The sequence below is a fragment of the Dunckerocampus dactyliophorus genome, chromosome 21 (genome assembly GCF_027744805.1).
Source record: "Dunckerocampus dactyliophorus isolate RoL2022-P2 chromosome 21, RoL_Ddac_1.1, whole genome shotgun sequence".
NCBI classification, from domain to species: Eukaryota; Metazoa; Chordata; class Actinopteri; order Syngnathiformes; family Syngnathidae; genus Dunckerocampus; species Dunckerocampus dactyliophorus.
In genome coordinates this window covers 12,039,407-12,063,614 of record NC_072839.1, presented here as the reverse complement: position 1 = coordinate 12,063,614, position 24,208 = coordinate 12,039,407, and the positions used below count along the sequence as shown (strand labels likewise).

Sequence of the window (24,208 nt, the reverse complement as noted above, 5' to 3'; positions counted from 1 at the left end):
AAAATCACAAGTTCTTACATGAATATCTAGCATTGTACTGCCAGGAAATGTTGCTTTAATGAGCTATTTTTGTTGTCATTGTTATTTGTCCAAACAAAAAGGGCTGCACATAGGAGACTGACAATGGTCTACAGTCAATCAGGAAGCAGAAAACAATGGGCGGTGCAGATAGGGGAGGGAAGAGACACTCAACTTCCCACAATGCAATTCTTTTTAAAAAAGGCCAGACTCATTTCATATGGGGTAATATAAAGAAAACGCTGTACTTGCTAAGGTCCATAATCACCAACCCTACTTTGGACACCGCTCGTCTATGGCAACTGGTTTCAAGTAGCACAACAGAGATCTTTTGCCATCTATCGGAGTATTTATACAAGACGCCACACTGGATAAAACCATCCCCTTTAGAATAAAAGTGCAACAACCCACGACGTGCTCCACCAGTTGAGAATCCCTGCTGTGTTTTATTTCTACAGTACGGTCCCTTGAGAAGCTGAACTGTATGTGTCAGGCACAGAGGCCTGGGAAGGTTACCAAAGTGGACTTTTACACAAGTGTGTAGGAACAAGTCTTTTGACTGTGCTCTAGGCTTCTGGCCAGAGTGGTGAATAATTTACTGTACAGTTTATGCCGCTCCTCTAGTCTTGACTTGAACTTAAGAGGACAAGCATGTAATGAGCTGCAGGCACTTTATTGCCACGGCTCGTATGGACACTATAGACTGCGCTCAGACATCTAACATGGAAAACCTCCAACACGCTAATGCAAACAACCTCAGTCGGGCTCTCTTCACTTTTTAAGACCAATATCATCACCCTGGCTCTTGCTCACTCGCTCCCCCCCCAGGTGTCATCAGCTATGATGCTTTTAAGCCCAATAAAGTTTTATCAATATTTAACCAGGCGGTTATAACACACCAGTGTCTTGATTTAACCTCCATGCAGGACTATACTGTCAAAGTATATTGGCACTTATTTCAATTATTTACCGTTTGGCCATTAGTGTAGTGTTTGTCTCCTTACACATGAAGTGTGTGTAACTGGTCACTGTTTTCCTGCAGAGGCGCTGCCCAGGCCCTCCCTCTGCCTGTCCAGCTGCATTCACTGTAGTGTGACTTACTGTAGACCCGGTGTCACGACGTGGCGTGTGTTCGTGGTTAGATCCCAAATAGCGGACAGGACAGCAACGCTTCCGTGTAACAAAAAGGTTTAATAAAATCCACAAGGTACAAAAAAAAAGCAATGTCAATAGAAAAATGCTAACACAAAAGCACGCTCACTGCCAGACGTTGCCTTTGTTACCTTCTCAATCTCCCACAGCGCAAGAACGATGGCCAGCAACTCTGTTACACACATCATACTTGTAGTTACCCTCAGAAGCTGTGAGGCGATGCAAAAAGAATACACATGGGTGGAGCTTCTGGTTGACTGGGGATCGCTGGGACAGAACCGCTCCCCACTCCTTTATCCGAGACATCCACCTCGACAAAAAACTGCAAAGAGGGATCGGGATGAGCGAGAAAGGGTGCGGAAGTGAATAATGATTTAAGTTTGGTAAAGGCAGCCTCGGCTTCTGGAGACGAAATAAATGGAACTTTAACAGATGTAACCCTCAGAGGTTTCCGCCTTACTGCTGGAATTGCAAATAAATCGCCTGTAAAAGTTTGCAAACCCTAGGAACCCCTGTAGATGCTTCCTTGATGTCGGAGATGGCCAGTCGACCACCGCCTGTATCTTGGCGAAGTCGGCTCTCAGTTGGCCCTTCTCCACGATGAAAGGAGGCTGTTGTAGTGTGGAAGTCACATTTCTCTGCCTTAACAGATGGTTCTCCAGAAGCCGCTGCAAAACTTGTCGCACATGTCGAATATGCTCCTGCAGAGTCAGAAAAGATGAGAATGTCAGAGATATACAAAGCAGAACCAGTTAAGCATGTCTCTGAGGATATCATTGATGAGGTTTTGAAAAACTGCAGGTGCATTGGTTAAACCAAATGACATGACGAGATATTCGAAGTGACCTAGGGGTGTGTTGAATGGCGTTTTCCCACTCGTCCCCCTCCCCAATATGAACCAGGTGCTAAGTGTTACAAAGGTCTAGCTTTGTAAATATTTTAGCCGTCTGGAGAGAGGAAAAAAAAAAAAAAAAAAAAAAAGTCCATGAGTAGAAGTGAGTAACTATTTCTCAGTGATGGAATTTGGCCCCCCGATAGTCAATACAGGGCCTAAGTGACTTGTTCTTTTCAACGAAAAATCCCGTCCCCAGGGGCGATGAAGAGGGGCGAATAAGCCCTGCTGCCAATGAATCTTTAAGAGACTGTTGCTCAGGCACCGAGATGTTAAAAACCTAGCGCTAGTTAATGGAGCAATAATGGAGTCATAAGGACTATGTGGTGGTAAGCATTGGGCTCCATCTTTACTAAAAACCTGAGCTAAATCGTGGTATACCGTGGGCACTTTGGAAAGATCCGTCTCATCGGGACACTTGACAACCGGACTCTCGGGTACCGCTGATCGAAGGCAGTTGGCCTAACAATGATTTCCCCAATCACTAATCCCTTAAAGCACCATGTATAAACCGCACTTTTTTTGTCCACTGGTAAGAAGCAAAAATAATCGGGGTGCGGTTTATACACAATGACAGGTCTGTGACCAGACGCAGAAATTGACGAGAAGCCCATTTTAGAATAGCCGTCTGTGGGTCAGACAGTTGCTTTGACTGTAGTGCCCTCTGCTGTACAGTTGCTGAAAATGCTTGTGTATGCAACTAACTTATCTGACAGCTGTCTGTATTTTCACACAGTGAAACGATCTCTATATACACTGAAGCTAACCTAAGCTTCCAATGTAAAATACAATACAATGTTGTTTAGTCAAATTCACACAGAAGCAATGCAATAAAAGAGAAAAAGCAGTGAAAGATAAGAAACATCTCTGAAAATTGCAAATTACTTTTTGATTTTTTATCATTAATCTGTGCTTAGCCATAATATTAAAGATCTAGATGCCGAAGTTCAGATTTCTCCTTTATTCTTTTTGAAATTGCTTAGTACCTTTACGCATGTTGATTTGAGATGAAAGAGTTGGCAAGCATTTATGAACTAAAATTACACCCCACCCCTCCCCACCCCCACCACAAATCTTAGCAAACTGGTGTTTCTCCACGAACTGGGAGTCTCAAAAAAGCTATCGTCCGACCCAGAGTCAATAAACGCCAAAATCGGCACACACTTACACCCCCTTCCAATAATAGTTCCTGCTATTTGCAGTCTCAGTTGTGTGGCATGGTGTAGTTCCTGGGTAGGTACCTTGCCCACATACTCACATTTAGGCTCCGGAGTTTTGACTTTGGAAGTACAAGGTTGTCCTGGCTGCTGCTCGTCTACGCGACGTCGGGAGGGGTGACTGGGAGCGGCGAGAAGGCTTTACCGGACAGAGGGCAATCTGATGGTCGGCGGCACCGCAGTAGAGGCACAGACACAGACGAAAACGGCACGCTCGTTCCGCCGAAGATAGGCGACGTCCTCCCAGCTGCATTGGCTCCTCGGCACCGAGAGATGGCGTCTCGGCTGTGGTGCCGTCCTTCCACTCCGTTCTAGACGGTGGGGCTGTACCTAGTCTAGATGGCATCGGGGTCCAGCTGGCTCCTTCCTCCTCTGTGCTCTCGATTGCATTCTCGCAGTCGGGGTGAGCAACGCAGCTGCACAACTGTACTTGTCTTTTTGTATGCGTGTGCGTCTCTGTGGCAGTTATCAGCAATTTGGTATGAAGCACATTTCAGCACAGCCTAGAAGGACATCGGTTAGTATGCGACTGCATCCTTGTCAGCAGACACAGTGGCGCCGTGAGTCGCCACCTTCTGTTGCTGGGTCACTGCTGCATTCCTAAAACAGACTTTTGTACAGGGCAACACTAACTCTACAACGGTATCCATCCATCCATTTTCTATACCGCTTCATCCTCATTAGGGTCGTGGGGACATGCTGGAGCCTATCCCAGCTGACTTCAGGCGACAGGCGGGGTACATCCTGGACAGGTCGCCAGCCAATCGCAGGGCACATATAGACAACCATTCAAACTCACATTTATACCTATGGACAATTTAGAGTCAGCAATTAACCTAACATGCATGTTTTTGGGAATGTGGGAGGAAGCCGGAGTACCCGGAGAAAACCCACGCACACACGGGGAGAACATGCAAACTCCACACAGAAATGCCCCAGGGAGAATCAAACCCAGGTGTTTGCCAACATGCGAACCACTAGACCACCGTGAGACCAACTACTACGGTATATGAGTGATAATTATATTGCTGGTTAATTAATGTCCAGTTCCAACAGTTATCCAGGCGGACTGCGAGGTCGATTACTTCATCCAGCTTTGCCGTGTCATCCTTGACCGCCAACTCGTCCCGAAAAGTGATGGAAAAAAAAATCAGCTACAGAACTATTCCTCTGTCTTAAATCCAAAAGTCGACTACCGGCCTCTCTACCCTGCACGGGATGGTCAAAAACTTTAAGCATCTCGCCCAGAAATAAGGAAAAAGATGAGCGAATGGCGGGTTTGGCTTTACTCGCCGCCGCGTCGTCACTCAGCAGGCTCATGACAAACACTACTTTAGCCGAGTCTGTAGCGTAGGTGCTAGGCTGTTTGTCGAACACCAGAGAGCATTGGTGTCAAAACCGTTCGCAAAGACCTGATTCCCCTGAAAAACGAGGAGGATGTGGGATGTTAGGCTCCTTATGTAACGATCGGGCGAGATACTGCACACTTGGCGGGTTGGCCGTGTCTACCCCTGGAAGCGCTAAGGCTTCCTTGTACTGTTCAGGCGAAAAGGTTAGTGCCAGACGCTGATCAAGCGCAGTTACATTGGAGGACAGAGTGTTAATAGCCTCCATGATATTCCTCAGGGACTTCTCGTGATCGCCAACTAATTGTCCCTGGTGTGCGAGTGCTGACCGGAAGTGATCCAAGTCTGCGGGATCCATTTTGTTGGCCAGAACATGCTGTCACGAGGTGGCGTGTGTTCTTGGTTAGATCTCAAACAGACAGGACAGCAACGCTTCCGTGTAACAAAATGGTTTAATAAAATCCACAAGGTACAAACAATAGCAATGTCCATAGAAAAATGCTAACACAAAAACAGGCCTAGCCGCGGAAAAAAAACTAATCTCACAAAAAACACTGCGTACACGGGTAGCAGGAGAAAAAGGTCTAAACAGAAAATCACTATCACCAAAAGCGTGATTGGAAAACACTACTAGTAGCAAGGTAGCTAAACACAACGACACCACTGCAAAACCACTGCACGGGTAGGAAAACATGAAAAAGTCTCTACTCACAGTAGGAACAGGATACGACCAGCACTAAGGAAAAAGGTATCAAACAATGGGTAGTCAAAGGAAGACGTTGTGGCAAACAATGAGAGCTGCCGCATGGCCTAAATAGTCCAACGTTAATTGCTGGCAGGTGTGCCTGAGCTCCTCCCCTGGTGATTAGGTGTGCTACAACAAAGTGAACGTTAGATGGCAGCAGAGCAGCACACTGACTCAAGACAGAACACCACCAAAGAGGAAAACAGGGAAAAAAAAACAAAAAAAAACAAGATAACACAGCTTTAAATAACTTTGAAAAAGTGTGCTTTTTATGTTGTCTGGAGTGAAAATGCTTTCTACAAGGTGCTAGGTGTAAACTGTTTCTGGTGTGATGTAAACAAGCAATAACTTGAGAATCTTGGGGGTATTATTTTTTTCTGTATATAATGACACATTTTTGCGCCATGTTTTGGATGCTGTATTAAATACCATTGGGTTTTTTTTTGTTTGTTTTTAAATGCAGTTTGTACCAAGAACTACACACACACACACACAGAATTTTAGATTAAAATATATATATGAGCCCAGCAGTTTAACCTCTGCTGAATCCTGAGATCGAAGCTAAATCTTCCAACCGAAGCTACTAAACGGCAGGTCAGGGTGCAGCTGCTCTAGACAGGGTCTGTTAGCATCAAGTCCCGCTGAGTCCCACAAGACTCTCCCCGTGCATGTGTGGGTTTTCTCCGGGTACTCCGGTTTCCTCCCACATTCCAAAAACATGCAGGTTAGGTTAACTGGCGACTCTAAATTGTCCATAGGTATGAATGTGAGTGTGAATGGTTGTTTGTCTATATGTGCCCTGCGATTGGCTGGCGACCAGTCCAGGGTGTACCCCGCCTGTCACCCAAAGTCAGCTGGGATAGGCTCCAGCATACCCCTATGTTCCTAAATGAAGAGAAGCGGTATAGAAAATGGATGGATGGATGGACACCTGAAATAAAATTCAAATATAATTTTATTGCCCAGAGGTGCAAAACAAACTTTCAGTTAAAAACTAAACACTTATAAAATAAAATAAAAACAAAACAAATACAATTCAAATATAATTTTATTTCAGGATAAATGTAATATTCATCCATTTAAGTCACACCTGTCTAACCGTAGATTGATTGTACCGCAATTCTGATTGACAGTTGACTCCCTTCGGATACATGACACCGACACTTTCGGTCAGCAACTGGATTTGTATTTGTGTTGCAAGGATTTGTAAAAATGTTTAGGAAATTTGTATATGTATATTTGTCTTGTACATTTGTACAAGTGTTTTGTGTATTTGTAAAAGTGTTTTGTGTATTTGTAAAAGTGTTTAGTTTTTAACTGAACGTTTGTTTTGCACCTGTGGGCAACCATAAGATGGAGGAGAGAGAGAGAGAGAGTAGAGCGAGCAAAGTGAGAGCGGGAGAGAAAAAGGAGAAAAAAGGCTGGAAACACTGCTATAATAGAGGAAAAACAAAGGGACAGAGTGAAAGCCAGTTATAAAAAAGGTAGAGACAAAGTAAAAGGTGCATACATACTTACCACAGTAATACAAACCTATATGTACAGGATTATTTAACAGGATTAGAGATGTTACACTTTACCTTTACAGCTGCTGATTAATCACACATCACCGTACACCGGGAACACTTCGGAAGGCTAGCAGTATTGCAGTTGAAACATGTCGAGGTGCAGAACAACATCTCTAATCATATTGTCTGTTGAAAAGAAGCCTTCACATATGAAGTTTGAAGGCATAGCAAACATGACTGAGCTTAGTAGTACACACCAGTTCATCAGGAACTTTGAAAATGGCTGCCAAGACATCAGCTGTCTTGCTGGTTTTGGAAGACTTTTGTCTGAACAGTGTCGTCAGATGGCAGGTGTGCATGTCGAGCTCGGCATAGAGGGAATACAGCAGTTTTTTATTGGTTATCTGCTGAAATTCAGCATATACCTGCAATAAAAACATGTTTGTCATAATTCCAGTACGAACAAAATAAAATGTTCCGATCTGGATTACCTCAGATGGCAACTGAAGGGCAGGCCAAAGCTCCAGCAAGTTCTTCACAGGTGCTTCAGAAGCCACAATGTTTTGTCTTTGGAGGGCAAAGGTCATTTGCATTAGTTTGCCAACTATGGTCAGGTTCTTTTCTACTTTTTTCATTCCCTCCACTATTTTTTCTCTTTGCTAGAAGGACCACACAAAAAAATTATTTTTGAAGCGCCATGAGAATAAAGTAGTAGTAATATCAGATTAAAGTTGGAATTTTACAAAAATAAAAGTAGAATATTAAGAGAAAACTTAGGAACTGTTACTAATCCCATTCTGTACATACACGTGTAGCACTGTTTTAAAGATCAACATTAAGTTGGACATCTTTCATATGCTTTTATTCAAAGTTGACTTCAAGCACATTGTTTAGAGTCCTGCCCGTGGCCGCGCAACCAAGACAGGGATTAATGATGATTCCTAATTTTCCTCAAATATTATGCCTTTATTCTCGAACATAAGATTTTTATGGTCTCGACTTTTATCTCAAATTATTAAAATTGATACTGTAATACGATGTTCTAGTTCTCGTCCTTCTACAGTTTATATAAAGTCAAAATAATCAGAATTTAATCATTCAGCCTGACCGGCCATACTACAGTACATGCCTTTCCAAATTTATAATGATAAACTTTTGTAGTTTTGTTCAAAGTAGTTTCTGTAGTACTTTTATCAGAATCAATTTTGGATATGTATTTATACGTACATTTACCCCCAAAAGTCTTAAGTCTGGTTTGCCCACAAACACCTGCTCAGACAGAAATACAAAATGAGCAATTATTTAAAGGTTGTGAGAATGTGACCCTCTTGATGCTGTTGTGCTGCTCTGAGGGCTGTGGAGTAGCATGTGTGCCGTGTTGCTAGCGCATTAGCATGCCCGCCTTGGTCCTAACACACTAACTTTCGTGTGGTCCGGGACATGCACTGTGGACTGCACTTACTTAAATATCCTCTAAATATGTTATATAATTGCGAAATATAAATACGACAACATAACATTTGCAACGGCGTAAGTCGACTATAGCAAGGACATGCTCTCGGTAAGAAGAAAAATTAGCTAGCACAGGTACAGGTAGCACGATGACTGAGCTAATCAAAGCTAATCAAACTCTGCCTTTGAAATATCAACGAGAGAAAAGTGACGTGCTTCTAAGAAAGACGTGCTTCTAACACTCATCGCGAAACTTAAAACTAATCGGAAAGTGTGTACATTTTGAAGATGTTACCTGATTCAATCTTAGGATGCCGGTTAGCCTTGACTGCGCCGATGATGAAGCCGAGGTAGCGCAAGAGCACACCATGCGCATGCGTGGAGATTGAAACCAGAAGGGTGAAGGGAGAGTATGTCCGGAACAGACTGAGTAGTGAGGAATCTTTACATCCAACTGGTTCACGAAAAGGTTTATTTTTCGAGGCTTCATGCGCACCATATGATGTAATCTTTGAGCATATTAGGGAGAATAGGCAGGGCACGGGATTATCCTGGTATATTCAATGAAAAAAAACCTACCTTCCTTTGCACTTGGACAATGAAATTAATGAAAGTGCATAAATATGTACAAATCATTATAATAATAACCCCCCTATCTTTAAAGTGTACTGATATTGCCAGTTAATCATGTAATCTTAATAAAATAGTGGAAAAAATGTTGTATGCAATTGTTTATTGGATTGTTGAAAACATTAAGTAAATGTAATTTCAAAATGATACTAAAGAAAAGTAAAAACTATAATTTATGCTTAATTAATTTTTTATGTAATTAATAATTAAAATGAATAATTTAAAGTACAAAAAAATTGGACATAGCCTAAGCATTAAAACATCTGAAAATTTAATTAAGCAGCAAATTTAACATTTTTTACGGTGTGTTTTTTAATCTCTTTGGTGTTAAACTTTTATTGACCGGATTTATTTAAGATTCAAATGATTCTCATTAAATTACGTTCGAACATGTTAAGCCCTAAAAGATAACATTTGTGCTCCTGTGAGGTGGGGGGGGGGGGGGTGTTTGGGGGGTACAGATAACATCTCACCAAAATGAAGGGACTGCAAGGGGGTCATATGGAAATGTTGGGGCCAGTGGAGAAGTTAACAGGGTGGGTTGTCCCTGCAGAGAAAAGAGAGAGAACAAGGCCATTATTGAGATGCATGAGGTCCATCTCTATAGGAGCCAATAGGAGGAAGGCTGGATGGAATGGAAGCATCCTTCCTCAGCCTGACGTCTTCACTCAGCGTGTTTACCCTCAGATGACCGCAGCACGCACACAACTCTGGTCCTGTTGAGTGCAGGCAGGAGAAGACCAGTGAAGTGTGGATATGACTGCAAACTTCACTGTGAAGCATCTCTAACTCATACAAGGTAAGCTGCTTAGTCATATCATTTGGGTTTTTTACTGCATTATTAATCTGTTGCTGATATTTTTTTAGTTGAATGTTTTTCCTTTAAAATAATTTCTAGAGTCCTCGTGCTTGCTTGAGCAATGTAAGGTCTGTAAATAAAAAGAAAGCTCTATTTAATGCTGACCCCTGCTTTCATGGAGGGGCTGTTGTTACATGAGTGTCATGACCCTGATTTGTATCTTTTGTGCTGCTGACTGCTAAATGCTTCCTAAAACACACACACCATGCAGAGACATTGATTTAAGAGTGTCTTGGAAATAATTTTTACGAAAAAATTTACATTTTAATCCATTTTTATTTCACTTTTTGAAAGTAAAATCACATACGTTATTTATTAAATCTCATCTAGACGCTTGTTTTTGGCCAAAATGTAAATTTGAGTACCCATGTATGCATTTTTACTTGACAAATTACTTTCAAAAAATTGAAATCACATCTTTTGGGTATTTTTTCCAACATTAATTTTATGGAACCTCATCTAGGAGCCTCCTTCATCTCTGTCATGTTGCTCACTTACTATTTCTTTTGCCAAAAATGTACATTTTAGTATGTATGTGTGCATTTTACAGGACAAATGCCTTTTTCTTTACATTGAAATCACATATTTGGGGTGTTTTTTCTGCCATGTTGCTCACTCACTATTTTAGTACGTATATATGTGTTTTCATTTGGCAACTGACATTTTCCTAATTAAAATCACATATTTTTCCAACAGTAATTTCATGAAATGGCTTCTAGGACACTCCTCCATCTCTCCCTCCTCTTTCTTTTTCCCCCCCAAAATGTAAATTTTAGAATGCACGATTTTGATTCACGAATTAACTTTGTTAAGTTCAATCACATACTTTGGGTATTTTTCCCCCAACATTTCTTTGGTGAACTCTCATCTAGGACTCTCTTCTCCATCCATGCTGCTCGCCCTGTCCAGCGTCCCCTCAGCCCCCAAAGACAGGAGCCTCCACCCCGACATGCTCAAGACAAGTCCAGCCCGGGGCTTCTACCCTAGTCCTCATCCCCACCACCACCACCCGTACATGGACCTCTTCCCTCCGACTCACCACCTCCTCAAGTCCACCTCCTCCCTCGCTCTTAACCCCTTCCTCAACCACCACCACCTCCAGCAACCCCAGCATCACCACCACATGCTCCCCGCTCCAGGACTCCCCTTCCTCGGCCACCTTGTGCCGGGACACCCGCTGTGCTCCTCCAAGCCGGAGGAGCTGGCGGCGGTGGTGACCGAGCACGCAGCGGGTCCTCTGTCGTCGGACTTCAGCAGTCCGTCCAGCGGGAGGTCCTCCTGCACGTCCACGTCGCCCCCGAAGCCAGTGCACAGCCAGACGTCATCCCCGGGGAAAGGCCGCTTTAACTTCAGCGAGGATGACTTGTTCACTGTGTTGTATGGCTACTCTGGAGGGCAGGGACGGCACGCCATATCAGGGGTCAGCCTACCCGACAAGTCAGGTAAAAACACTCGATTGCGTGCTGTTATTTACTTGAAATTTAAAATCCTTCAAATTGGTTGTATTTGAGCACATATTTATGGACTGGAAAGCTCAAATTGTCCAAATTGAGTGCATTTCTGCATGTTTTTATTTACTCCAAATGTAAAATTCTGCAAGTGGTGTGCATTTCTGCATGTTTTTATTTACTACAAATGTAAAATTCTGCAAGTTGTGTGCATTTCTACACGTTTTTATTTACTAGAAATGGAAAATTATCCAAGTTGAGTGCGTTTGTACACACTTTTATTTACTAGAACGCTCAAATTTTCTAAATTTAGTGCATTTGTAATTGTTTTCATTTACTGGAAAGCTCAAATTGTCCATGCTTTAATTTACGAGAGGGTAAAATTATACAAACCGAGTGCATTTTTGCATGCTTTTATTTACTATAAATTTAAAATAATCCAAATTGTTTGCCTTTCTACATGCTTTTATTTACTAGAAAGTAAAATTATCCCAATTGAGTGCATTTCTGCATGCTTCTATTTACTAGGAATGTAAACTTATCTAAACTGAGTGCATTTCTGTATGCATTTATTTATACTAGAAAGCTCAAATTCTCCAAATTGAGTGCAATTCTACATGATTTTATTTACTGGATATCTAAAATTGTCCCCCTTTTGCAGACTCTCACATCCTGCCTCTTGATAAAGACACTTTGGACCTTCCTAAGGGTAAAAACAATCCAATCATGTTCCAATTGATGTGTTTTATCATGAAATTGATGGGGCTACTTCTTCTTCTTGTTCCATGCAGGGTTAAGCATCATGCAGGCTGCGTGGGGGAACGTCTCCCACTGTGGAGTCTTCACAGACAAGACCAGCATCCCCAAGGGGACACGTTTTGGTCCCTTTCAAGGAAAGCTCGTCAACACCAGCGAGATAAAAACATATGATGACAACACTCTCATGTGGGAGGTAAGAAGAGGACACAAGATTCTGGTGATTCAGGACTGTTTTATTCATCTAATGATGTTCTCCAGGTGTTTGAGAATGGACGTTTGAGTCATTTTGTGGACGGAAGAGGAGGGACTGGCAACTGGATGTCCTTGGTGAAGTGTGCCAGGTTCCCAGAGGAGCAGAACCTCATTGCAGTGCAGCTCCAGGGTCAGATCTTCTATGAAGCCTGCAAGGAGATTAAAGCCAAGCAGGAGCTGCTGGTGTGGTATGGCGACTGCTACATGCAGTTTCTCGGCATCCCACTCACACTCAGGGACTCTGGAGAAGTCAACAGCATTGTTCCTCCCACTGAAGGTACAATCACGTTTTATTGCATCATTATCATCGTTAAATGTTTAATTCTGCGTTCTTTTAAAAGATGCTGGTGAGGGCTTCAAGTGTGACAGGTGTGGAAAGGTGTTCGCCTACAAGTACTACAGGGATAAACACCTCAAATACACACGCTGCGTGGACCAAGGGGACAGGAAGTTCCCGTGCCATCTCTGCAACAGATCCTTCGAGAAGCGGGACAGGCTGAGGATCCACATCTTGCACGTTCACGAGAAACACAGACCTCACAAGGTAGGAAAATGTGTTGAGAAAAGACAAAATAAAAGAGTGTGGTGCTGAAAGAACAGCTCCATACTGCGAACTTGTTAATGATCATCTTGACTAGTATTATTAAAACATATGTCAAGTGTAGTCTTGCCTCCTTAAACACAATTTATTAAACAAAAATTGTGAGGGGGAAATGGCATCTTTATCTTGCATATGCCTGAATGTTGTCATTAAAGTTATTAATTAATTATTCATTAAAATGTATTATAAAATTCATAAAATTAAAGCATTTGGTTGCAAGATTTATGCATAATCCTGCACAAATCGAAATGTAATTATTATTAGTATGAACAATAATATAATTTGGTAAAACTATACAGTTACAATAAAGTTAAAAGGAGAAACATTTGTTTTACTTGCACATGCATGAATTTTGTCTTAAAAAAAATGCATTATTCACTGAAAAATGAACAAAACGTGACCAAAAAGAGACAAGTTTGTTAGAAAATATTACAGGAAGCGGAATCGTAAGTAAACTAGGTAAGGTAAGTAAAAAAAATATGTAAAAACTGAAAATAAAAAACTAAAATGAACAAAAAACGCGTTTTCTCACAAAGCGAATAATCACTACTTTCCACTCCTTTATCATCCATACACTTGAATCATTGTCATTATAATTAACCCAATATTCACTGAAAATCTCACAGAATGTGACCAAAAAATTACCTATAATGATCACATCGTTATTTTTTTGTACTATTTTATACATTTAAATACTTGCATAATGCCATGAGGGAATCCTGCAACCTGACGAGAATAATAGTGCGTTTGCAGGATGTATTATGCACAATAGATTATTACTATGGTAACGTTGTGTGTTTTTGCAGTGCACTGTGTGTGGAAAGAGTTTTTCTCAGTCGTCCAGCCTCAACAAACACATGCGAGTTCACTCCGGAGAGCGCCCATACAAGTGTGTCTACTGCAACAAGGTAAGAAAAGCTGTTACTTGCTACACGTGTGGTGTGTTATTACTGTACGTGTATTAATTAGGAAGTTCGTTTTACTATTATTTTCAGAGAAATTCAATCGAGAGCCGTCTTTGTACTGTAGCGTAGCTGTCATCCACTCTTAGTCACTTCCTTGTTTCATGGTGAATTTGGCGCAAGGCATTCTCAATTGTGTCCCTCCGCGGGCACGCGCCGACATAGACACTTACATGCTAATTATCGCCAGATGTACACCCACCCTTTTGTCCGACCACATTATACTTTTAATTTATGAGCAGAAGCCTCTTTTCTTCTCTCTTCTTTTCATCCTCACGCTTTTTTTAAACACACTGTGGGAATGTTTTGTTAAACATAACCCTTATTTTTCCGCCTTCCTTACCCTCAGCTGACCTGTCTGCAATGTTTTTCGTCAACTAAAACGTGGTATTACTGTAATACTAAAATGAACGTAACCATATACAACATTAAAAGAAATGTATTTATGTATTTCGTGTGTTTTTATAGCAAGGTTTGTTTTTAAATGATCAAAAAAGACAAAAATGAGAGTTCTGAGAAGTGGAACTACTTTATCGCCTGATTAAAAATGTAATATTTGCGCAATAATAATGACGTCATCATTATGTATTTTTTTTATCGCCTGATTAAAAATCAAGTAATTGCTGATTTTAATGAGAAAATTCAAGAATATCCAAGATAAAAAAAGTTTTAATGAATTAATGTTTTAATTCATTAATATTTTTATTTAGTAAAGACTGGATGTCCCATATTTTCTAGCAAACGGCATTATTGTATAAATCAACAATGATAATAGCAATGATTATGATATACGTACAAATGATTGTGCAATAATAATTATACAGTAATGTGATAATTCTGTCAAAATACATTTGTTGTCACCAAAAAATGTAATTAACATGTTTTTATATACTATTCAAGAATAAATGTCGAACAACAAATTCGAACAAATTACATTATTGTATAACATAATAATGCTAATGAAAATTACAGCGAAAGTAAAACAAATTATTGTATGAAAATAATGTGCTAATTTCTCAGTCAATATTTTTTTTAATTTTAATGACATGTAAGATAAAGATGTGTATAGTGTTTTAATTAACATTCTAAAGAGAAAGGGGCTCATTGTTTTTTTTTTTTAGTTTAGTGTCGTAAATTGCAGCTAACTTTAATTTTACCGTATTTCCAAAATGAATGTAATGATATATACATTTAAGAAAAAATACATTTTAATCATCAAAAAAAAGACACAAATGAGAGTTGGAACTACTTTATTGCCTGATTAAAAATACAACAACGCTGGAAAAAAAGAACACGTTATTATCATTATTATTATTATTATTGTTATTATTATTATACTTCATATTCTTCTTTTCAGGCCTTCACGGCCTCCAGTATTTTGCGCACGCATATCAGGCAGCACTCCGGAGAGCGGCCGTTCAAGTGCAAGCATTGCGGGAAGGCCTTCGCCTCCCACGCCGCCCACGACAGCCACGTCCGGCGGACCCACGCCAGGGACAAACCGTTCCCCTGCGACCTGTGCGGGGCCTCCTTCCAGGAAGAGCACCAACTCAAGTGCCATGCCAAAAGCCATTCAAGTAAGTCAAGATTTAAATATTACATTGAATGAAAACATACTATATTAAATGGTAGATGTAAATGTGATTTTAATTAGGTGCAATATTTAACTGTAGTTGTATAGGAGTAAATGCATCTGTATGAAAATGTTTTAATTCATCTTACACTTTTTTTTTTTAAAGAGGGGCAAGTCTTGGACACATCAATTCTTTCTCCAAGAAATGGATCTGTTGAAGAATCAGTTTTGGACAACCCAAAGAGTCAAAGAAACACCGGACAAAACTTCCCTTACACTGGATTGACTGTTTTAAATGCAGAATATCGACCATGGAACTAAAAATAAAATCATTTTTAAAAAACAGGAAAAGGGAAGAAATTGATGAAAATGTTAATTTATGAAGACTTTATTGTACAGGCCTTTCTAGTCAGGCAGCGTCTATTTATATACTATTTGTTGTTATAATATTTGTTGTGAGTTTTGCATCTCTATCATTATTATTATTATTATTATCATCATTATTTGGGTTTTGCAATAAGTAACCAAAGCTATTTTGTATTATGTGATATTTGTGTTTAAAATGTTGTAATTTATAGTTTTGCAATTGAAAGTGTCCTCATTTATTTATAATAGACATATTTTGTTGTTGTTTTTGTTGTTTTTGGACAAGTAATGAATAAAACAATTCCAAGCATGAATTGTCTGTTGTGGTTCGAACTTCACCAATATGTTTAAACCATTTGATTACAGTGCAGCAACAGTCCACAATTATGTACAATCATTCAAACAATGTTAGGGATGCTCGGGCCACCGATCAGTATCGCGTGATTGGCATATGCAGATGAACAAAAGCCGATCACCTGTGGCTAGCACTATTGTAGCTCCTGCGATCCTTTCTTGCAGGGTAGTACCTAACGTCTTTGGCATTGTCGTCCTCCCACTTCATGTCTGCCGTCCTGTGGAACCTCAGTACCTCAATACCTGGCGGGGGTAGCGCGTTAAAATTAATTTGAAGAACAACACTTGACAGAGTACGGTGTGTGACAGTCAGACGGCTAAGCTAATAAACCGAAAAATAAGAGCATTCATCCGACGAGATGAGCAGCCTTTGTCAGCCGTGGAATACACCCGGCAAGTCTCCTAAAAGAAGGCGTCGGGAAGTTTCGGAACGATATGTGCTGTCTTCAAAAAGTAAGTAAAATATGTTTTTGTCTAAATTAAGGTGATTTTAATGGTTCGTTTTTTCATATCGTATAGTCAGTAGCAGGTGTGCAGCCAGGAGTTCTGGGCCCTACAAATCACGTTGCCCCGCCCCGCTCCTTTATTAATTAATTACTAATTTTATTAGTAATTACCTATTTTTTGACCTCCTGGCAGTCAAGGGACCTTGGAATTATCCAGACCTTTCCCCTTTATACGGCACCCCTGGCTCATACCAGTCATCATAAATAAATGTAACTAGAAAAGCACACGGTGAGCGCAGACCTCCACCAAGTGACATAATTCCCCCATATTAGGATTTATACAATAAATATTAGTCCTACGTTTGTTTTATCTACATATTTAGATTCCTTGACCATGAAAACATACCATTAGCAATGGATGCATTATGATATCAATATTACTTTAGTAGTTATTCACAAAAATCACATTTTCCGTAATGGCGATTAGCTCCATAGCTTTTGAAGATGCAACAAATCCGTTGGCACACCCCAGATTCCACAGTGTCTTGGCTATATATAATGGTGTTTGTTGCATGTTTATAGCTTCATTTGTTGTCTTCCTACGATGAAAATTTCAAAGGTCCCCTATTTTTTTCATATTCTGGATCATAGTTTCCGGAATTATTAAATGTAAATGTAATTTTTGGACTTATTTAGTGTATGAAATACCAATTACTATTTTTTTAAAAGTTGTGTGCACACATGTAGTTATTACATCGCTGCCGGTCAAGCCGAGAATAGACTACAAACTCCTCCGACATACTGTACCTTAAAGGCCAGACAAGACCTCAGCCCTCTGTACCTGATTCACCTCCTCCACATTGCCACTCCCTCGTTCCCTCAGATCCTCCTCCTCCATTCACCTCACTGTGCCCTCTGCCTGCCTCAGCACCATGGGAAGCAGAGGTTTCAGACTCACTGCCCATCATCATATCCAGACTGTTGAAGACTGCATAACTCACTTTGACCTGTCTACTTTTGTTGTTTTTATCCTTTGTTGTTTTAGCTCTATCATGTGCAGTGTCCTTGGGTTTTTAGAAAAGTGCTTCTAAATGAAATGTATTATTATTATTATTATTATTATTATTATTATTCAAAAACATGCACAGTGTGCATTTTAAAGGCCGTACAGTTTCTTTTTGGGGGTATATTGTTTTGCGGTGTTGCCAGGTGATGCTACATGATGCATGTGTGCGCGCAAGGGTGAAAATGAACAAATCCCCATGGACCAAATGAATGACAATAGTGTGTGTTTTGTAAGGTGGGCCATTGCTCACAATAGAACTCAGCATGACTGACATCTGCACTCACACACTGTTGCCGCATGGGCTGGATGGACACATGTAGATGGGTGAATGGATTAATAAAAGGATACATGGGTACTGTAGACAGACAGACATCGATCGATCGATCGATAGATGGATGGATGGACAGTAGTCTTGTAAGGGGTCGGGGGTCACCGCCTTTCTGCCTGTTTAACGGCCTCCCCCTTCCTTCAAATAGCCCAAATATGGACGCTCCAACAAGAACATCTTCATCATTGCGCCGGCCCCTCCCACGTATACGACCCCCCCGGGGCCCCACCAAGAAAAAGAAGCCCCTCCCCTTGGCGGTGTGGGCTGGAAGCCGAGACAAAGGAAAGAAAAGAAAGCCAGAAGGAGAAGAAGTCAGAATGAGCTGCCAGAACTGAAATCAGGGAGATTGTTAACGAGGCTCCTTTTACTCTGGCCCCTCCCTAATTGGCTTAGACGTTAACATGGCCTCTGGAGAGCTGCGCTGGCTGCTGTGTATTTATGTGATATTAATCATAGCAACCACAGTATATATTTCAAAAGTTTATCCTTAAGAAGTTTTCTCTACAGTCAAGCTGAGTGCAATGCTCTCATGTATTAGCGCCTATTGATTGACTAATAGCTGTCTGTGTGTGTGTGTGTGTGTGTGTGTGTGTGTGTATAGTCTGGCCCATGTTGTAAGCAGACAGGCCGTCAGCTGAGTGGACTCATAAAAGTGTGACCGCCACCATTCCACTCTCTCTCCATCTGTGCCCTTGGAGCCCAACAAGAAAACCACATGAAAAGTCAGAAAATCAGTTGAATAATGACAAATTACACTTAATTTATTATTATTTTTTTAAAAGGACCATGTATTTAAGGATCTTTTTAGGCTAATTCTAAAGGTGGACAAAAACACGATATGGACATTCATTGGACAAAACGTAACAGCCTGTTCTAGAGAATTTAGCAGCATTTTGCACAAAAGGTAACAGAGGTAAGCATTTTTGGGGGTTAACACAAAGAAAAATAGCTTTAGCAGAATAAAATGTGTCGCATTGCGCAGCGATGTTATATACACATCCATCCATCCATTTTCTATACCGCTTCATCCTCATTAGGATCGTGGGGGCATGCTGGAGCCTATCCCAGCTGACTTCGGGCGACAGGCGGGGTACACCCTGGATTGGTCGCCAGCCAATTGTTATATACACACATGAAAATTTGAAGACCAGTTGAAAAATGGCAAGAATTTCCAATTTGCACTGTTGGATATTAAGGAGGTTTTAAGTACAGCTTCAAAATGCAAAAAAAGAAGAAATGGGAGTGAGGCAAAGCATTTTTTGAGTAAGCAATTTACGACAAACAAGCATTAGGTGAACTTAGCTGATCAGAAGTTTTAGACCATAGCTCAAACAACCCCGAAACTCCTCGAAATTAGAAATAAAATGTTCAAAAAAGGATTTAGTTAGGAGTAGCTGTGCCATTCTTGTTAATCTCATCCAAGATTGGCTTGGGCATGCTTTCATGCCAGTGTTTCCAGGAGGCTCGTGGGATTGTTGCTCCAGGTGGTGAAGATGTCTTCATAGAGGACATCCACTGTCTGGAACTGATGTCCATTTTTGAAAAACTCCCCTTGCCATCCATCCCCAAATGTTCTCAATTGGATTTAGATCAGGGTAACACACATGGTGGTGCAAAAGAGTGAGGTTGTTCCTCTGGAAGAAGTTTTTGTGAACCGCAGCGTTGTCCTGTCATTAGCACACAGATGAGCGCCTTCAGTCATGAGGGATGCCCCGTGCAACATCTCCATATAGCAGTTTGACACTCCTGCACAACCTGAAGCTACATTGTTTCATTGAAGTAAAAAAAAAAATATATATATAACATGGATTGGGTTGTATTACAGGACCTAAAACTAACCGTGGTCTTCCTGTCTTCAAGATAAGCCCTTCTTAAGTGTCAATGGATCTGATTTCCAGCAAGACAGTAGAGGAGATGCAACACACACACGCACACACACACAGAATGTGGGGGTGCAGGCAGATCAAACAGCGTGCGTAAAGCCTCTCCATATTGCTATGTGTGTGTCTTCTAGGTGGGATTGATGCTCAAGAAGGGGCAGATGGCCTCATCCTGCTCTCTGGGGGCTGCTTTGAGGATCCACTGTGCTCCCGTGGGTCAACATATTTTGGCCCAACACCCCCCACCCCCTGGCCATCCAGCCATACCCCCAGTCAAGCACTCAGCACCCTCCATACTGTAGCATCCGTCATCATAAGACAAGTAAGTAAGACCACTTCAATGAAAACAAGGAGGGAGGGGGGTACGATTCAAATGCAGTGCTGGGGCGAAAGGAGTGGAGTGTGCATGTAGGTCGACATGTGTCTTTGTTATTCGCCTCGTTGCAAAGTGTTATAGGGTTCCTCTCCCCATGCGCCGACGCTTTACAAAGGCCCCCGCCATGCTTTTACTGGGCCCTCATGCGTAAAGGTCTTTGGATGTGCGCCACTCTCTCTGGTCACTACAGTAGGCACACCAAGAGACCCAATTATTTCTTCTTTCCATCAACCCACGTTTTGCCAGTTGAAGGAGGACGTGCATGAGTTGTCCCCGAGGGAAGGCTTTGCAGCATATGGACACTGTACTCACAGCACATGCACGTCCATGCAAAGACCACCTCCCTGTTTGCTGACAGCTAGTCCAACTAATCCCAAGTAAGCTGTGCATTTAGACCAACACTTTAGCGGATGACACACACACACACACACACACACACACACACACACACACACACACACAAACACACACACATACGTATGGCATGCATGCTCTCAAATGTACATGTTTGCATTCTCCCCGGTGAGCTCGCATTTAACGCTAATGCTCATTACAAGTGGTATTTACATAGTGCCAGATAGTGAGTCCACTGCCGTACATGAATCATGCCATTTTTGTTGTTTTTAGGCAACTTATCTTTGTGTTAACCCACTTGATGTTATTAAATTCTCTTGAATGTGCACCATAAGTCAAGTGAAAGCCTCACATGATGTTACTGCTGTTCAATTAAAAGCAGGTTTTTTGTTGTGTTTATCAAAAATGAAAACCTTTTGTTTGAGTTAACCCAAAAATATATCAATTTGTATTCAACCAAATTCCACCTATTAGTGTAATGATAGCAAAAAAGGGCGTTGCTACCCACTAGAAAGCATGTATCTCCAAGTTTGTTGTCCAAAAAACAACCTTTCTGTGTGTTAACCTACACTTGTCTGTAACTTTTTGTACAAAGTTTTCGAATAGGCACCATAAGTCAAATACATGACATTAGGGGTGTCCAGTGAAAAGCAGGTATCTCCAATATTTTGTTGTTTTTATTCAAGAAAGCATCTTTTCTTTGTGTTAACGCAAAAATATGTCCAGTTATCTGTTACTTTTTGTACATTATTCGATTAAATTCCCTCCATAAGGGTCCAATGAAATGCATGTAGCTCCATTTTCTTTGTCCAAAAACAACTTTTCTGTGTGTTAACCTAAAAATATGTCCATTTGCCTGCTACTTTTTGGATACATTTTTACTAAATTGTCTAGAATAGGCTACTTGAGTGTAGTGATAGAAATACATGATGTGAACTGGAAAGCATGTATCTCCAATTCTCTGTTGTTTTTGTCCAAAAACATCCTTTATTTGCGTTAACCCAAACATATTTCCAGAATATTTTGCCCCCACAGACAAATGACTGTAGATGGCCCCTGACCACCTTATCCCAGATCTTGGAAGAACATCCGCTTCCACCAATCTAATACAGTACACCTCTGTTGCTGGGCAGATAATTGACCATGAACCCCCCACCCCACCCCCAGGCGCCTCCCAAGGGTTTGAGGGTCAAAGGTGAGGGCCGTCTGCGCTGTCGGGACTGTTTAATGAAGCACTTGATGCTTGCTTGGTTCATTCCAATGGAGACTTCCAGTGCTGATGTCCTTTTTGACAGTACAGTCGGAAGACACCTGCCCCCCTCTTACCACCACCACCACCGCCTCCTCCTCCTCCATGTCCTGCTGAAACATTGATGAAGCCTTAAGACCCTCTGGTCCACCTAATGTACCCTAACAGCTCCTTTATGGCTGCTCTCTCATAGCCTAGCGCCACCTTAGTTAGTGCTGCTTCCGGGCATCTAACTTCCTAACAGCCTTTAGCATGGAGATTAAGGACGGAGTTTTTTTTGTGGAGATTTTGTCATACTCTGATGTCATCCCTCCTCTCCGTCACGCCTTGGAAATCTGACCCCTTGTGAGGAAGCATTGATTAGTCAGGAATGACACTTTAAGGTGGGAGAGCGGATATCAGCATTGGCCTCAGTAGAGACCAGAAAAGGGTGCTTTAAAGCAGGGGTCCCCAGGTCTGCCGAAGAAAGGTTGGGGACCACTGCTTTAAAGGACTTCCAAGTTAATCTTAAGCCTTCATTGTGGGAACACTTTTGTCTTTCGAATTTTGGAAAATTTGACCACTTACACTACAGTATGTGTATCAGTGCAGCGACATGCGGCGAGGCCCATGGCTGGTGAGGCAGTGACTCCTTTGGTGTTTTCACATGTTGCTCAGGATAACAAAAAAAGATGAGAATAATACACTTTTGTTTAAAATTTTGTTTTCAAATCCAGTAAAAGCCTTGGTTTTTGCACCCCCATGTTTCAATTAAGTTGAAATTTTTTTTCCCCCAAAACTTTTGTACATTATTGCACGTAACAAACTACAGTTGTCCCTCGCAATATCACGGTTCCATTATCGCTCCCTCGCTATATCACAGTTTTTCAGTAATTAATTAATTCATTGTTTAATTAGTTAATGATTGCTGTTTTGTGATGGACTCTGGTCTATGATTAGTCAAAACATATTGATATGAGGGCTGTCAAAGAATTAAAAAACTTAATCAGTTTAATCAGTTTTAACATGAATTAATCATGATTAATTACCATTGGCAACTATGTCTGAAAAATGCCCATTTTTACTGTATTTAATGAACAGAAAGATAAATGACAGGACAGGATTATATATATTTGTATGCATTAACAGCTCCAAAATTAGCTGAATATGTCAGCCAAGCTAAAAGATACCACACAAGTCTAAAAATCTGTTTGTCTAACGCTAGTCTCCTTAACAGTAGCAGAACATTTGAGTCATACTTTAAACCGTGACCGTGAGTATTATGAGCAATGAGGGGTTGTGTTCAAAGACCACGTAATTTAAGGTAAATGTACTTGTTTTCAGTGTATTATATTTGACAGCCCTAATTGAAATACAAGTGATATGGAGCATTCTGGTCACTAGGCGGCAGTAGTGACACAAAACATTGAGACATTACCTTTATATTACATTACCCTAACACTGGCATGGCATATCCGACATGATAGAGTGGTAAAAAAGGTTCTCCTCTCATCCCGTGTGGAAGTGGTATGTTTTTGGCTTCTAAAGTTTAGAAGGAATAAATTCGAGGCTAACTGGTTAGCTTGCTAGCTTGTTAGCTTGCTAGCTAGCGGCCGTCTCGAGACCCTGCAGCATAAGAGTTGCGCAGTGTGATGTAAACAATGAATAATAGGAGTGTAAAGGTCTGTTATTTCATGTCTACAGTTAGAAAGTTATAAACAGGCTTTCTATGCTCTAGCTATGAAAATAACAAACATTGAATCCTATATAATTTATCACAGTCGGGTCTGGAACCAATGAACTGCTATAAACGAGGGACGAGCGTAGTCCGTTTGCCTTGTACTGTATTAGTCCACAAAATCGAGTGCCCAAACAAAGCACCCACTGTGTCGCTGACACACCGTTCATTCATTTTTTTTTTTTTTAGTGTGACCGTTAATTGACCCGCCATGGGGCCAATGAAAGTTGCAAGTGCCAGGACTTTGATAAAGAAGCTGAAAAACACTTTTGAATTCCTTCTTGTCAGGATGCACAGTACAAGAAGGATTAATTGCTTTTACGGGATTTGCTACAGTTAAAATTACCTCGGGTTTTGTAGGTTCCGGTTTTCGTCGAACTTTTTGGAACAAATTAATAATAAACCGAGGTACCGCTGCACTTCGTAGTACAATTTACTGAACTAAAAAACATTTAGGCTCTGCCTCACCTGAACCTCACATCACTGGTGTGTATGTGTGATATATTGCTTTTATTTTGGTGACACTGTCTTTGGAAAAATGTCCCATTCACCACTTTAGACTGTGTGTGTGTGTGTGTGTGTGTGTGTGTGCACATGTGTGCATGCACCCTCTGTGGGTCCACAGGGAGTTTCGTAGTGAGGAGTGTGTTTGACTATT

The 24,208-nt window shown here is 41.1% G+C and overlaps 2 protein-coding genes across 3 annotated transcripts in view; both read left to right on the top strand.

The window, feature by feature from the left end:
• Positions 1-9,677: 9,677 nt before the first annotated feature.
• Positions 9,678-15,829, top strand: prdm14 (PR domain containing 14). The gene is made up of 9 exons (XM_054765900.1): positions 9,678-9,759; positions 10,692-11,261; positions 11,929-11,976; positions 12,059-12,219; positions 12,285-12,555; positions 12,620-12,822; positions 13,686-13,787; positions 15,199-15,418; positions 15,581-15,829. The coding sequence occupies exons 2-9, from the start codon at positions 10,709-10,711 to the stop codon at positions 15,733-15,735; spliced, it is 1,713 nt and encodes a 570-aa protein (XP_054621875.1). The 5' UTR covers positions 9,678-9,759; positions 10,692-10,708; the 3' UTR covers positions 15,736-15,829.
• A 524-nt stretch (positions 15,830-16,353) lies between these two features.
• The window catches only part of LOC129173818 (solute carrier organic anion transporter family member 5A1), a 74,860-nt gene continuing 67,005 nt past the window's right edge, over positions 16,354-24,208 (top strand). For both annotated transcript variants that reach the window (XM_054764993.1, XM_054764991.1), the window contains exons 1-2: positions 16,354-16,587; positions 19,989-20,176. The gene's annotated coding sequence lies outside the window, so the exon portion shown is untranslated. The remainder of the gene's footprint in view (positions 16,588-19,988; positions 20,177-24,208) is intronic.

What these genes read in the sequence shown, in the direction of transcription:
- prdm14 (XM_054765900.1), top strand. Translation starts at nt 10,709, where the DNA reads ATGCTGCTCGCCCTGTCCAGCGTCCCCTCAGCCCCCAAAGACAGGAGC. An exon ending in CAGCCTACCCGACAAGTCAG is followed by an intron (nt 11,262 to 11,928) that starts GTAAAAACACTC and finishes CCCCTTTTGCAG; the next exon opens with ACTCTCACATCCTGCCTCTT. An exon ending in AGAAACACAGACCTCACAAG is followed by an intron (nt 12,823 to 13,685) that starts GTAGGAAAATGT and finishes GTGTTTTTGCAG; the next exon opens with TGCACTGTGTGTGGAAAGAG.